Source organism: Eptatretus burgeri, chromosome 12, assembly GCF_056783735.1.
Source record: "Eptatretus burgeri isolate ZD-2024b chromosome 12, Ebu_testis_v1, whole genome shotgun sequence".
NCBI classification, from domain to species: Eukaryota; Metazoa; Chordata; class Myxini; order Myxiniformes; family Myxinidae; genus Eptatretus; species Eptatretus burgeri.
The window spans coordinates 8784014-8797466 of NC_140972.1; the positions used below are offsets into that span (position 1 = coordinate 8784014).

Sequence of the window (13453 nt, forward strand, 5' to 3'; positions counted from 1 at the left end):
TTTGGCGTATTCATAACGTGTTGATCGTTTGCATAGCATATTAGTAACGGGCACAGAACGTTTCGTTGTGTTATACATAACTTTTACCAATGAATGCTTACCTTGTGGTTGGCGTTCAAAACCGATGACAAACGATAGTTTAACTTACCCTTTGTGCACTATACGTATCGCTGGTGAACTCGTGGTATAGCCAGTTAAGAACTTGCCGGATGCCGATTGAAATCAAAACTGCCTGAGAATTTGAAGTGTCAACATCGCAGTCACACCTTGACGATTTTGCCAGCGTATGCCATTCGATGAAAAATGTGTTTACAACGCTAGGCACACGTCAAATACGCTATAGGTAAGTTGTGTATACGTTTAGAGTATGCTGGAAATCATTGAAGTATGCTGGCATATTACCTAGTCCGTTTGGTACGTCGTGAAATTTCAAGCATGCTGAAAATTTTAAGACGTACTCAACATAAGGCTCACACGTTTCGCATGCGTTGGCATCTGTTCCTAGCACGTTCCGCGATCGTTTAAACACGGCGAACACACGTTACTTGTAGGTTAATCATAAGTCGAAGCACGTCAAGGTAATGGCCAATATACTTGAAACCAAATTTCTAACCGATGAGTAACATGCTTTGAACAAATGAGTAGCGTCAGCTTAGCCTATGTTTAACGTGCTTGGAAACTATGAGTAACGTGCATTGAAACTATGTATAACTGGCCTTGAACCAATGACTAGCGTGCTATGAACGTAAGAGTAACGTGGGTTTAACCTATGAGTAGCATGTTTTGAACCTAGGTAAAACGTGCTTCTAACCTTTGAGTAACATGCTATGAACCTATTTGTAAAACGCACATTGTCGTATGTAGACGAATTAAATTGACGTCTTCCGGACAACCATAGAACTTACTGAAAGTGTTTCTAACTTACATCTACCGTGTACTGGCGTATTGGCAGCGTTTAGGGGAATTGGTCTATACAAATGGGCTTCACAATGAAAACCCATCATTGTTCCAGACTCCATGGTGAGTCGATGTGAACGCCGGTAGTATCAATAGTAGCAGTACTATTACTAGCAGTAGGTGTGCGTGACGGTAATAATAGTAGTAGTAGTAGTAGTAGTAGGAGTAGTGGTAGTAGCATTGGTAGTAGCTGTATGTCTATGTCAGTAGTAGTATGTGAGCGTGATGTGGAGGCTGTGGGGGATGATGAATCATCGTTGCGTCAACGAATAGGACAATACTTTGCACCATTGTTCGATGTTCTGTAAGGGCTAACTATTTTTCCTCATTCCGAAGATGAAATATTTCTTTGTTTTACTATTGAAATTATTAAAAAAGACTTTGACAAATGCATAATGTACTAGTAATGAACACAGAACGCTTCGATAACTTATAGATTAGTTATACCAACGATTGCTTATCGTGTTTTAGGCGTCCACAACCTATGCCCAATGATAGTCTAGCTTATGCACATCGTTTACGATTACGTGACGTTTGCTATCCATTGACTGCCACTAAACTATTTTAATAAACGGCTGTCACTTGGCTATTGTTTTTTGACGCTGGTGCAGGGCAATTCAAATCGTTTCCATTGAACGAGTTAACTTGCTGTCACTCGTCTAATGTTTTTGGACAATGTTTTTGGACGTTGGTGATCGGCAATTGAATTTGTTTCCATTGAACAAGTTAAATCGCTTCCACAGCACTGCAGTCACGGCACCAACAGCAGCAGGCTCAGTGTCAGCCTCATGCCAGGCTCATGCCAGGCTCAAGCGGATCCCTGTAGAAGGTGTACTGCTTGGTTATCCTTGGACCCACTCTGGCTAGCAGCTCGTTGAACATCGCTGGCGGCATTCGCAGGAAGTTGGTGAAGGATGCTTGGTCCTCGTTACGGAGTTCCTCCATGAGCTGGGCATATATGCCGAAATGGGGTCGCCTCCCAATCCATGGTCTGACCCAGTACCTTCTCCTCCTTTCACGTCTTCTTCTCCCGGCTCTATTGGCATGCATCTGGTGCAGTGTCAACTCGATGAGGTCATGTTGATGTTGGAAGACAGGTAGGTGTTGTCGTCTCAGCCTTGCCGTATCCTCCATCTCTCGGAATGACATGGACATGTACTCACCACGAAGTCTAAAAAAAAGACGGGTTCCTCCTGCGAAGCCCCTTTTTATATACCAATTCCCCTAATCGCTGCCAATACGCCATTATACGGTATCTGTTAGTTAGAAACGCGTTCATTAAGTTCTGTGGTCGCCTTGAAGACGTCAAATACGTCTACATACGGATTTCTTCATAGGACATGCTCTACAACTAATTCCCAAGCACGTTACTCATAGATTATACATGTCAGGGGTTCCCTAAACATTACTTTGATGTGTTTCAATGTATTAGAAACTTTCTAGTAAACGTTCGTGTCGCGTGCTTATAAAACGTTACCTCTAGTTTATGAATAAGTTTCGGGTACGCAAATGTTACCTCAACGTGTTTCCACATTTGAGTAACATATAAATAACGTGTGTCAACGATCGCATAACGTGCCTAAACCTTATGGCCAGCGTCGCGGAACGTGTGAGCCAAACGCCGAGTACGTCGTAAAATTTTAAGCATACGAAAATTTGAGAAAAACCACAAAGTTCAACGATTAAAGCCAACGTACAACGACTTATGGCAGTGTTTTTCAGCGTGTTCTTAACGTTTACAAAACCTACCCATAACGTATTAGGCAAATTTTTCATAAATCGGCATAGGTTGGCTAAATCGTCAAGGTGTGACAGCCCCTTTAACAGTTTTCCTTCAGAAGATTCAACAATTGAAATCAAGAACTGTCTTAACATTCTGAACGTCATAAACCAGAAAATAGTAACTTCAAAACTCAACTAAAACTGACGCTTAAATGAATGTTTTTAAACGGGTGGATATGGAATGATTGAAATTCATTTATTGTTTCAAAAAACTTTTTTTGCAAATCTTTTAAAATTACATCCTTATGTATGCTTATCATAAGTATGAAACAAAACAAATTTTGAGCCATTGTGAAAAGCCAGCATAAATAGACATGTTCTTTCTGGTAAAATGTCCTCTGGCTATACTACTTTCCGAAAGGTGCTGTCACACCTTGACGATTTAGCCAGCGTATGCCGACTTATGAAAAATTTGTCTAAAACGCTGGCACACGTTGAATACGTTGTGGGTAAGTTTTGATAACATTAAGAGAACGCTGGAAAACACTGCCATACGTCATAGTACGCTGGCTTTCATCGGTGTACTTTGCGGTTGTCCTCAAATTTTAACATGCTTGAAATTTTACGACGTATGCCAGCGTATGACTCACACGTTCCGCTACGCTGGCCATAAGTTGTAGGCACGTTATGCGATCATTGACTCACGTCGACACACGCTACTTGTAAGTTACTCATAAGTCGAAACACGTCGAGGTAATGATTAGCGTACCCGAAACCTATTTATAACCTATGAGTAACGTGTTGAAGGCACGTTACACGATCGTTGACACATGTCGAGGCACGTTATGCGATCGTTGACACACGTCGAGGCACGTTACTTGTAAGTTACTTATAAGTCGAAACACGTCGAGGTAATGATTAGCGTACCCGAAACTTATTTATAACCTATGAATAACGTGTTGTAGGCACGTTACATGATCGTTGACACATGTTGAGGCACGTTATGCGATCGTTGACACACGTCGAGGCACGTTACTTGTAAGTTACTCATAAGTCGAAACACGTCGAGGGAATGCTTAGCATACCCAAAACTTATTTCTGACCTATGAGTAACGTGCATTGAACCTATGTGTATATTGAACCCAACGCATATTGACGTATGTACACGTATTTGATTGACGTCTGCCAGACGACCACAGAACTCACTGAACGTGTTTCTAATTTACAGCTACCGTATAATGGCGTATTGGCAGAATTAAAAAAAAAAGAACAACAATAACTTCCAATATTTCATCACGTGCCATTACGTCAGGTCCGATTGCCTCTTCAGTTTGCTCATGTCATACGCTGGCTAAATCATCAAGGTGTGACTGCGATGTCGACACTTCCAATTCTCAGGCGGTTATGATTTGAATCGGCGAGTGGCAGCTTTTTATAAGGCTACGCCACGTGATCGTCGGCGATACGTGCAATGCGCTATGCCTAAGTTAGACTGTCGTTGGGCAGAGGTTGTGAACGCCGACAACACGTTAATCATTCGTTGGTATAAGTTATCTATAAGACAACGAAACGTTCTGTGTACCATATAATGCTACCATATAATGGCGTATTGGCAGAATTTAAAAAAAAAACAACAACAATAACTTCCAATATTTCGTCACGTGCCGTTACGTCACGTCCGATTGCCTCTTCAGTTTGCTCATGTCTTATTCTCAGTTCCTCCTCTGTGAATATTTTCTGTTTGAGGATATTGTCACGTCGACGTCGAAACTTAAAAGCAAATGTCTGAATATATTTTAAAATTTGTGATAGACTAAAAAAAAAATAATAATAATAATAAAAAAACAACAACTTCAGATATTTCGTCACGTGCCTTCACGGAGCCAAGGAGAAAAAAATAAAATGTGCCTTGACGGAGAAAATAAGTTTCGGGAATGCTTAACATTACCTCGACGTGTTTTGACTTATGAGTAACTTACAAGGAACTTGTGTCGACGTGTGTCAATGATCGCATATCGTGCCTACAACTTATTCTCAGTGTTGCGGAACGTGTGAGCCATATGGCGAGTACGTCGTAAAATTTTCAGCATGCTTGAAATTTCACGACGTACTAGAGGTACTACGACATATGACAGCATACTTCATCGTTTTTCAGGGTGCTCTTCACGTAAACCAAACTTACCCATAACGTATTCGACTTGTGCCAGCGTTTTTGACACATTTTTCAGAGGTCGTCATACGCTGGCTAAATCGTCAAGATGTGACTGCGATGTCGACACTTCCAATTCTCAGGTGGTTATGATTTGAATCTGCGAGCGGCAGCTTTTTAGTAGGCTACGCCACGTGATCGTCGGCGATACGTGCAACGCGCTATGCCTAAGTTAGATTATCGTTGGGCATAGGTTGTGAACGCCGACAACACGTTTATCATTCGTTGGTATAAGTTATCTATAAGACAACGAAACGTTATGTGTACGTTACTAATATGTTATGCATACGACTAACACATTATGAATAAGCCAAAAACTTTAAAAAAAACATCAAAATTTCAGTGTACGCCAACGTTTTACATACATTTTTATTCGTTGCCATTGCTGGCTAAATCATCAAGGTGTGACAGCGCCTTGATATTATTCATACATTATTATGGACTTTTTTATGATCCTGAAATAAAGAAATAATCAATTAAAGTCAATAAATTCTTCTCTTAAGAATCTGCAGTAGAAAAACATGTATGCATTACTCGAGCTTGCATGGCACTTAATGTTATACATTTTGGTTTAACATACAGTTAACATCCGTACTGTGAAATAGGAGCTATGGGGTATGTAAACCACATTTAAATTAATTTCACTTGCACAAGAATATTGTTGTACATGTAAAGCATTTCTACCCCTTTGTACATCTTTGGAGCTCACAACAGTGAGAACAATGTAAAGTACACGTGTAACAATTATGTATATAATTAATCATTATTTGGAGAGTTGTTCCAACATTCCTTGCTTCCTTCCTTCCTTCCTTCCTCCCGTGTGTTTGCTGCTTCATCAGTATGAAGATTAATGCACTTTTTGTACATTAACTCTATTTTGTAATTTTATTTCCTGTTTTAGACTTTATCCAATCATAACACAGTTTTGGACATTCACATGCACAGATTGTGATGCTTAATTCACCCAAACTGAACAAGTAATAACCTATCAACAGTTAGATGAAAATGCGTACCCCTTGATAAAAAAACAAGCTCAAATGAGCTAAGATCCTCGTCCTCTTAATGATGACGTCATAGAAACGAATATGACGTCATTGTGATGTATCAGGTTTGCGATAAATTATCTGTGCTAATGCCCGGCTTGATTCCCGCAAACAAAATTCAAACAGCTTGCCTAGTTTCTGAGATAATGGTATAGGCCATTTCCATTAGCAGCGATATTATGACGTCTTAAAAATTGATATGACGTCATAGTGATGTATCTTATGTGCGGTAATTCATCTCTGCTAATGCCCTGTTCAATTCCCGCAAACAGAATTCAAAACGCTTGCTTAGTTTCGGAGATAATTTTTTAAGCGATTTCCATGAGCGGAGATATTTTGATGTCATAACTTTTTTCTAGGAGGAATTTTCAAAATCGGAGATGGTTATTGTCTGCGTGGGGTATGTCTACATATATATGCCAAGTTTCAGGAAGTTTCGATGAAAACTGTAGGCTGTGAAACAACAAAGTCCACAAGAAGAAGATGAAGAACAACAACGAGAGTTGGACTTAGAGATCCTCCACGAGGATCTAAAAACGATCAAAAATGTCGTTTTCTGAGCATGACGACGTCCCCCTTCATAAAAAAAGTTTTATAACAATTCAAATATCTCATAAATTAAAAAATGCATGATTCCATGCTATAGAATATTCAAGTGTATGTACATACAATTCATTAAATGATAAAATTTGTTGGATAAATGACTTCCAAAAGTTTTAATTATTCCATTGCACTGAATGTGCCAAAATATAGTATACATGCAATTCAACATGGTCTATTATATGGTTACGTTTATGGGGGTAGATGGAGGAATTTCATAATAAAGGGAGGATTGTATTGTGTAGCATGGTCCGTGAACGGGCAGGAGACATCTCAATGTAACCTAAGTAGGGAAACTGTCAGCTTAAGATCGTTATTGTACTGTACTGGGTTGGGAGATGCTTAGCAGGCAGACACGAAGCGGAGGAACAGTCGAGCCGGGCTGTGTTGCACGAGTGCGAGCCAGGGCGTACTGTGCCCGCGGCTCTCCTTTATTCCGTACGCGGTACACTCACGAGCCGGCCGACTCCAGTATTACTACCACGCCTCAGGCCGGGCGTGCCACACCTCATATCCCTCGCCGAACCCCACGGCCACTCCTCCAACCATCACGCCCATCATGCATCATCATCATGCCCCTTCCCGCGGGCATGACTACACCACACTCCTCCCTCCTAAAAGTATGATTATTAAATGATCAGTATTATAAGAAGCATGCAGAACACGAAGGATTTCGTATAATAATCATGGAAATAAAATGAAAATAACAAAGTATAATAGCACATCACATCATATAATGCGTGGAAGCGAGCTACTGGAGAAGCACAGCAGCACGACCCAGCAAACCCGCCCCAGGCAGACCTGAAACAGATAAACCTTTCGAGGCCGGACCCCCGCTGTCTGGAACCCGCGGCGCCACCGCCAGACCCAACCGACCTTGGTGGGGCGCTGAACAGCACCCTTTGCCGGAAGCAACAAATACTCCCCAACCTTCATGCACCATAATCAGTTAAGATTCCACCGCATGGCCAAAACGGCGCTTGAGCGCACCCAGAGAGCCACGCCCCAGGCGCCAGGCAGGTCTGACCTCGCTCAAAGCAGAGGTGGGGGTAACGCCGACCAGCGCACGAGTCCCGGCCCCGAGTCGGTCTCCGAGACCCACACGGCAGTTAGACAGTAGTAATTCCATTTAAACCCCACTTCAACCATAAGCTCGTTATAAATCAATAGGAATAACATTCGAAGCATCGTAAATTCATTTTTCCGTACAGCGCGCTTTTTTGATAAAATCCCAGCACATGACAAAGCAATTACCTGCGGCCTGGAGCAACTGGAGGCTAACAAACCTTCTTTATTCGCCCCCACATCACATTGACCATAATCCAACTCCCATTGACTGATCTCCGCCACATCCACTTTTACATGAGAACTGCTGGCATTTATTTCAACAACGTTAAACTGCATCACTAGAGCAAGGAAAAACACATATGCCATGAACAACAACCCACAACCCACATCACGAGTCCGCTTCTTGGTTGTCGACTTGATGCTGCGACTCGCGACTCCCTTTAACGCCACGGGCCCACCGCCACCTGTTGAAGCTGCCTGAACCACACCGATGCGCATTGCCTCACGAACCTTGCCACAGCGCGGGAACTCATCGCGAACGAAGCGCGGGAACTCATCGCGAAAGCTGATATGGCTCTCGCCGCTCCTGGAGCGCACCTCATCGCCGCAGGCAGCAACGAACGGTGGCTCCCGCTGCATCGACGCGGCCCGCCGCCAGCGCCTCGCCCTCGGTATTCGACGAAGGTCTCGAAGAGAGCACTGGCACATCTGGAGGCACGGAGCCGGAACCCGTTCCGACCCAAAAGGGTCCGGCTCGCCGAGCCCGGCTCCTGCTCCGGCTCGCCGGCATCATCATGCCCCGGCTGCAGGCTGATCTCCAGGTCACTGGGGTCCTGCTGCGGTGCCCCATCGCTCCCGGTGCGCTCGTGCTGCGGTGCCCCTTCGCTCCCGGTGCGCTCGTGCTGCGGTGCCCCTTCGCTCCCGGTGCGACCGTGCTGCGGTGCGCGCTCTCGTCCCGCACCGCTAGGCGTGCGAGCACCCTGCGACACTTGAGCCATCGCGCGGACTTGCGCGGTCACCGGTGTCTGCTCGATAGATGAAACAGTCGCGATCGCCGAGTCGAATGTGATGTCGGTCAATGGCTGCTCGCAGACAATGGCAATGGCTGCTCGCAGACCAGAAATAAAATGATCTCTGAACCGTGCTGGATGCTCCTCTGCCGTGAATTTGCACGGCACAGCCGAATGCGATGCGCGGCCAGCACGAGTGGACTCAACTCGACACCCGATCCGTGCCTCGCTCACTTCCCCCCCTGCCACTGATCTTGTCATTTCCGGATCAATCGCAAGCAGGGGTTCGACGCGGGACGGAAGGATCGCCTCGCACACCGCCATCTATGACCGTAACAATGGGCGATGACCCTCGGCCCACACACCGCAGGGCGAGGCCTCGAGAGCCCAGACCGCCGTCCGAGTGACTGCATTGCCACGCTCGCCCACGACCCGCGCCGCAGATCGTGCGCCGCATGGCCGTGCGTGCCTGGCCTATCGCGATGACCCTAGACCATCTGCTGTGTCCCGACCATCGAGACCTCGGATATTCTCCAGAGCTTGCGCGACGTCCAACGCCGCGTTCGAGCAGAAACGCGTATCCTCGACAAAACGAACAAGAAAATGAACCAAATGAACGAACGTTGCCCACTCGACGTGGCCGAAGTAGATTCCGGCACGAAGGCGGGCACACTGCGTACGTTTGCCATGCACCGACCCTTTGCCATGTTCGCGCCGGCGAGACCTTTGGCTCCGTAGCCTGGAACCGCACGGGTCATTTGCCGCCCTTACACACGTCGATCCGCCGATCCTCGTCGCCACTGTACTGTACTGGGTTGGGAGATGCTTAGCAGGCAGACACGAAGCGGAGGAACAGTCGAGCCGGGCTGTGTTGCACGAGTGCGAGCCAGGGCGTACTGTGCCCGCGGCTCTCCTTTATTCCGTACGCGGTACACTCACGAGCCGGCCGACTCCAGTATTACTACCACGCCTCAGACGGCGTGCACACCTCATATCCCTCGCCGAACCCCACGGCCACTCCTCCAACCATCACGCCCATCATGCATCATCATCATGCCCCTTCCCGCGGGCATGACTACACCACAGTTATGTGTCACCACACGGGGGGTAGTGCTGTGTTAAATTAGGTAGGGTTTAAGGCTAGTTTCTCCCAGTATGTGATTGCCCCCTGTGAAGGCACTGTCACACCTTGACGTTTTAGCCAGCAATGGCAACGTATAAAAATGGATGTAAAACATTGGCGTACGCTGAAGTTTTGAGGTTTTTTTTTTTAAGTTTTTGTTTTCATATATACAAAACGTATACAAAACGTACCCATAACATATTTGACGTGTGCCAGCGTTTTAGACAAATTTTTCATAAATCGGCATACGCTGGCTAAATTGTCAAGGTGTGACAGCGGCTTGACCTTTTCCTAGATTTTTGCATTTATAAAGCCACCTATAGAAAGACCACGTTTTACAACAACAACTACAACAACAGCCGACCTGGTTACCGACGGAGCCGAACGTTTCCGAGCAAGCAAAAACCCTGCCTTCCCGGCTTTGCACCAGCAGGCCACACCCCCGAGGCTGATGATTGGTTGGTGTGACGTAAGAGGGAGTATGAGAGTGTGGAGATGGCAGTCAGAACATAGGACCTCTCTGGCTTCTCCTCGACACGGTCAGGAATGCAGCGTGATTCTCGTTGTTCGTGCTGGTGTGAATTTGTTCACGTACTGAAATAAGACGCTAGCCATTGACTATTCAGCTGAGCTGTGAACTTTGTACATTTCTGAGGAGAAGAGAAGGAGAAGAATAGCACGTCTCTTGAACTTATCTCGGAGCCTCATCAATCGTCCCATTGTATGTTCAAGGAGAAAGGCAGCGCTCTTTTGTTGTGAGCAGACCTGGCACTCTCAATCGTGAAAAGAAACTGCACGGCGGGTTTTGGGCCCTAACAAAGGAAAACCGTCCACGTGAATCACCTCACATACATGACCGTGGAGAACAACTTGGCACCATTTTAGGTGTGTCTTCCCGCATGGTGACTAAATGGTTTCAAGGATTGCCAGGCTCCTAAAAGGTCATCTCTGGACACACAGCTCAGTGCCGGAATAAAGGGAGGATTTTCTTTTATTCTTATCTTTCCCCTTGTCTTTTTTGTAACTGAGCGGAGATGTCTCAAATTAGGTTTTTCTTTACTTCACGTTTCATTACCTCATGCTTTGATTTATGTTCATTATTACTCGTTGATGTATGTTCATTAAACCCTCATTTGTTAAATTTACAGTGTTTGTCTATTCGTTGTGGGTTCGAGGATAAACCCATGTGCTTTCCGTCTGGTACACACCCTTTCCGCCCTCCATCCCGCACGGGACATAATCTCTGTGAATCTCAGCTGTTTGCCTCCAAGTAGAACCGTTCGGCTATCGGTCCAGGTCAGTGTTAACCGGCTGGACACGACAATATTAAAATGAATAAAAGATCAACTCTGAAAGGTCTTGACAACAAGAGCATTCAAAGGCGAATATTTTGACGCCCGTTTGAATATAATCAGAAAGATAAAAACATTTTGTGGTCATTTGAATACATGTGCCCCCTTATTCCAAAGGCATGAAAAATGGCGTTTTCTGAGTATGACACCCTCCATAAACCAAGCTGTCATTAAAAATAGGACCACTGAACCTGTAGCCTATTTTGGCCCTGGCCTAATGTTGTAACCAAAATTTGGTAGCATTCTGACTGGTGGGTGCGGAGAAGGAGATTTTTGAAGGAATTTACGCAATTTTTCCAAAAAATGGACACATTTCTGGTCACGTGATTGGCATGACCTCCGCAATTTAACATCCCTACCCTGGCCTAATGTTGCAACCCAAATTTGGTAGCATTCAGACTAGTGGGTCTGGAGAACCAAATTATTCATGATTCATATTCTTTGACACAAGGCTCGCATGATCAGTATCGTTTTGTCTTTCAGTTTGAGAGGTTGCATCGCCGTAACGTTACCTTTGTGAACATTTACCAAGGGCTGTGTTTCTAGCGTGAGTACAAAAACGAATTCTACAGTCAAGGTACAAATCTCTGGTGAAAGTTTAATGAATGGGACATTACAAGGTTTCAACAATATGTCAAGTCTCTCGACGACTGTTTTTGGTCAACATGATTGCAAAACATTTATCTCAGGATCCGTATTGACTGAGGGACTTGAAGCTTTACAATTGGTTTCTCTTGGGTGACGTCTTCGACAACAGCACATTTCATTGAAGTTGATCGCCAAGAAAGAAACTTCTTAGAGTTTTTTTCAGATTTGCTTTGGACCGATTCATTGCACAACAGTTAACTGTTAAGCATACTTACATTGTGGAGCTGCAGAAAAATAAGACATTCCATAAACCCTGAGGGGACCCTACTATGGGAGCTGAAGGTGATACTGAGCAATGAGGACACCAGAGGATGAGGGAAAAACAAAAAATGTCGATTTTTCACAAACAGCCTTTTCCTCTGTCATCGTTTCGAAGCATCTGCCTGCATGAAATACCAGTATAACGACAACTGATCATAAGGAACAACATAGTGTGTGTGTGTGTGTGTGTGTGTGTGTGTGTGTGTGTGTGTGTGTGTGTGTGTGTGTGTGTGTGTGTGTGTGTGTGTGTGTGTGTGTGTGTGTGTGTGTGTGTGTAACAAGAGGTACAAAATGAGAGTTTTAACAATTCCCTTTACTACCTTTTCTTTTTTGAACACCTGATTTAGATCATCAAGAAGAAGAACGAAGAGCTTGCTTAAAAAAAAAAAAATTCTCAGTAATGTTAGGTGTATCAAAGAATCAGGTTTTGGATACTGATCAACAACAAGGTAATAAAATGGATAATCAAAATACAGAGACGAAGCAAAAAGATATATCATGGAGATGATATGTCACATGGTCTGAATGTGGAGAATAGTGTAAAATGTAAAGACTTCACAGTGATTGTCACATCTGGTTTCACTTTCATTCCTCGTGTTTCATTTCGTGTTAATTCAGGGAATGTTGACGTTTGGTATTTGTATCGTCACCATGATTGAGAAATTGATGATCTATTATTCTTATGTTGATGGTCATCAGAGTGCATGCAATCTTGTTGCTGGACAGGTGGAAAGGATAAACTTCTGTTGTAACTACTAGAAAGTAAGAAAAACAAAATCTCACCAAGACTTCCGCTTGCACTCACTGCCCCCACGAGAGTTCCCGCTGACACATCAACCGACACAGAGAACTTGTATGGCAGATTTGCAAATATGACGCCACCGAAGTGATCAGAAGGGCTTGCACGACTATCGGACTTCCCTCGGAGGACAATGGAAATGTGAGCAAGGGTCTCGGCCGACAGCCCACCGCCATCGTGTGCATTTGCCAAAAGTTGTAGAGTGGGGGGAGAGTCGGAGGGCAAAGGGCTTGCCAGACTCAGCACTCCTACAAAGAAAGGAAAACACCAAATGTAGTTAAGGCCTTGTTAGAAACACAAGCTCTTTTCTTATAAAGAGTAAATATGACAAAGCATCCGTGCAATATGTTGGTATTTATGTCGCAACTAAAAGGCCAAGATATACTCATACTCTTCCCTGAGCATCAGGCTGCCCAAAACAGAGCAGTGAATGTTGATGGAGAAGAACAAAACATGAACAGATCACCACTCTGTTACAGGTTGCTATAGGTTAGGGCAAGAATTTGGAATTTGGCCACTGTGCCAGCAAACAATGGCCTACTCTTGTGGTCTACTCTAACTCTAACCCGAACAATGTCCTACTCTTACGAAAGAGGATTTGGGATTCAGAATGTCTACCAGCGAATGCTAGAGGTCGAGTCACCAGCTTAATATCCCCTCC

General features: G+C 44.5%; 1 protein-coding gene and 1 long non-coding RNA gene across 3 annotated transcripts in view; one reads left to right on the forward strand and one right to left on the reverse strand.

Annotated features, from left to right (window-relative positions):
• LOC147015044 (protocadherin-16-like) overlaps positions 1 to 13453 on the reverse strand; it is a 209126-nt gene that overhangs the window by 74568 nt on the left and 121105 nt on the right. For both annotated transcript variants that reach the window (XM_085849401.1, XM_085849402.1), the window contains exon 7: positions 12777 to 13040. In XM_085849401.1, coding sequence (XP_085705527.1) covers positions 12777 to 13040 — 264 coding nt within the window. The remainder of the gene's footprint in view (positions 1 to 12776; positions 13041 to 13453) is intronic.
• The window catches only part of LOC147015045 (uncharacterized), a 57656-nt gene that overhangs the window by 10082 nt on the left and 34121 nt on the right, over positions 1 to 13453 (forward strand). The gene's annotated exons all lie outside the window — the stretch shown is intronic.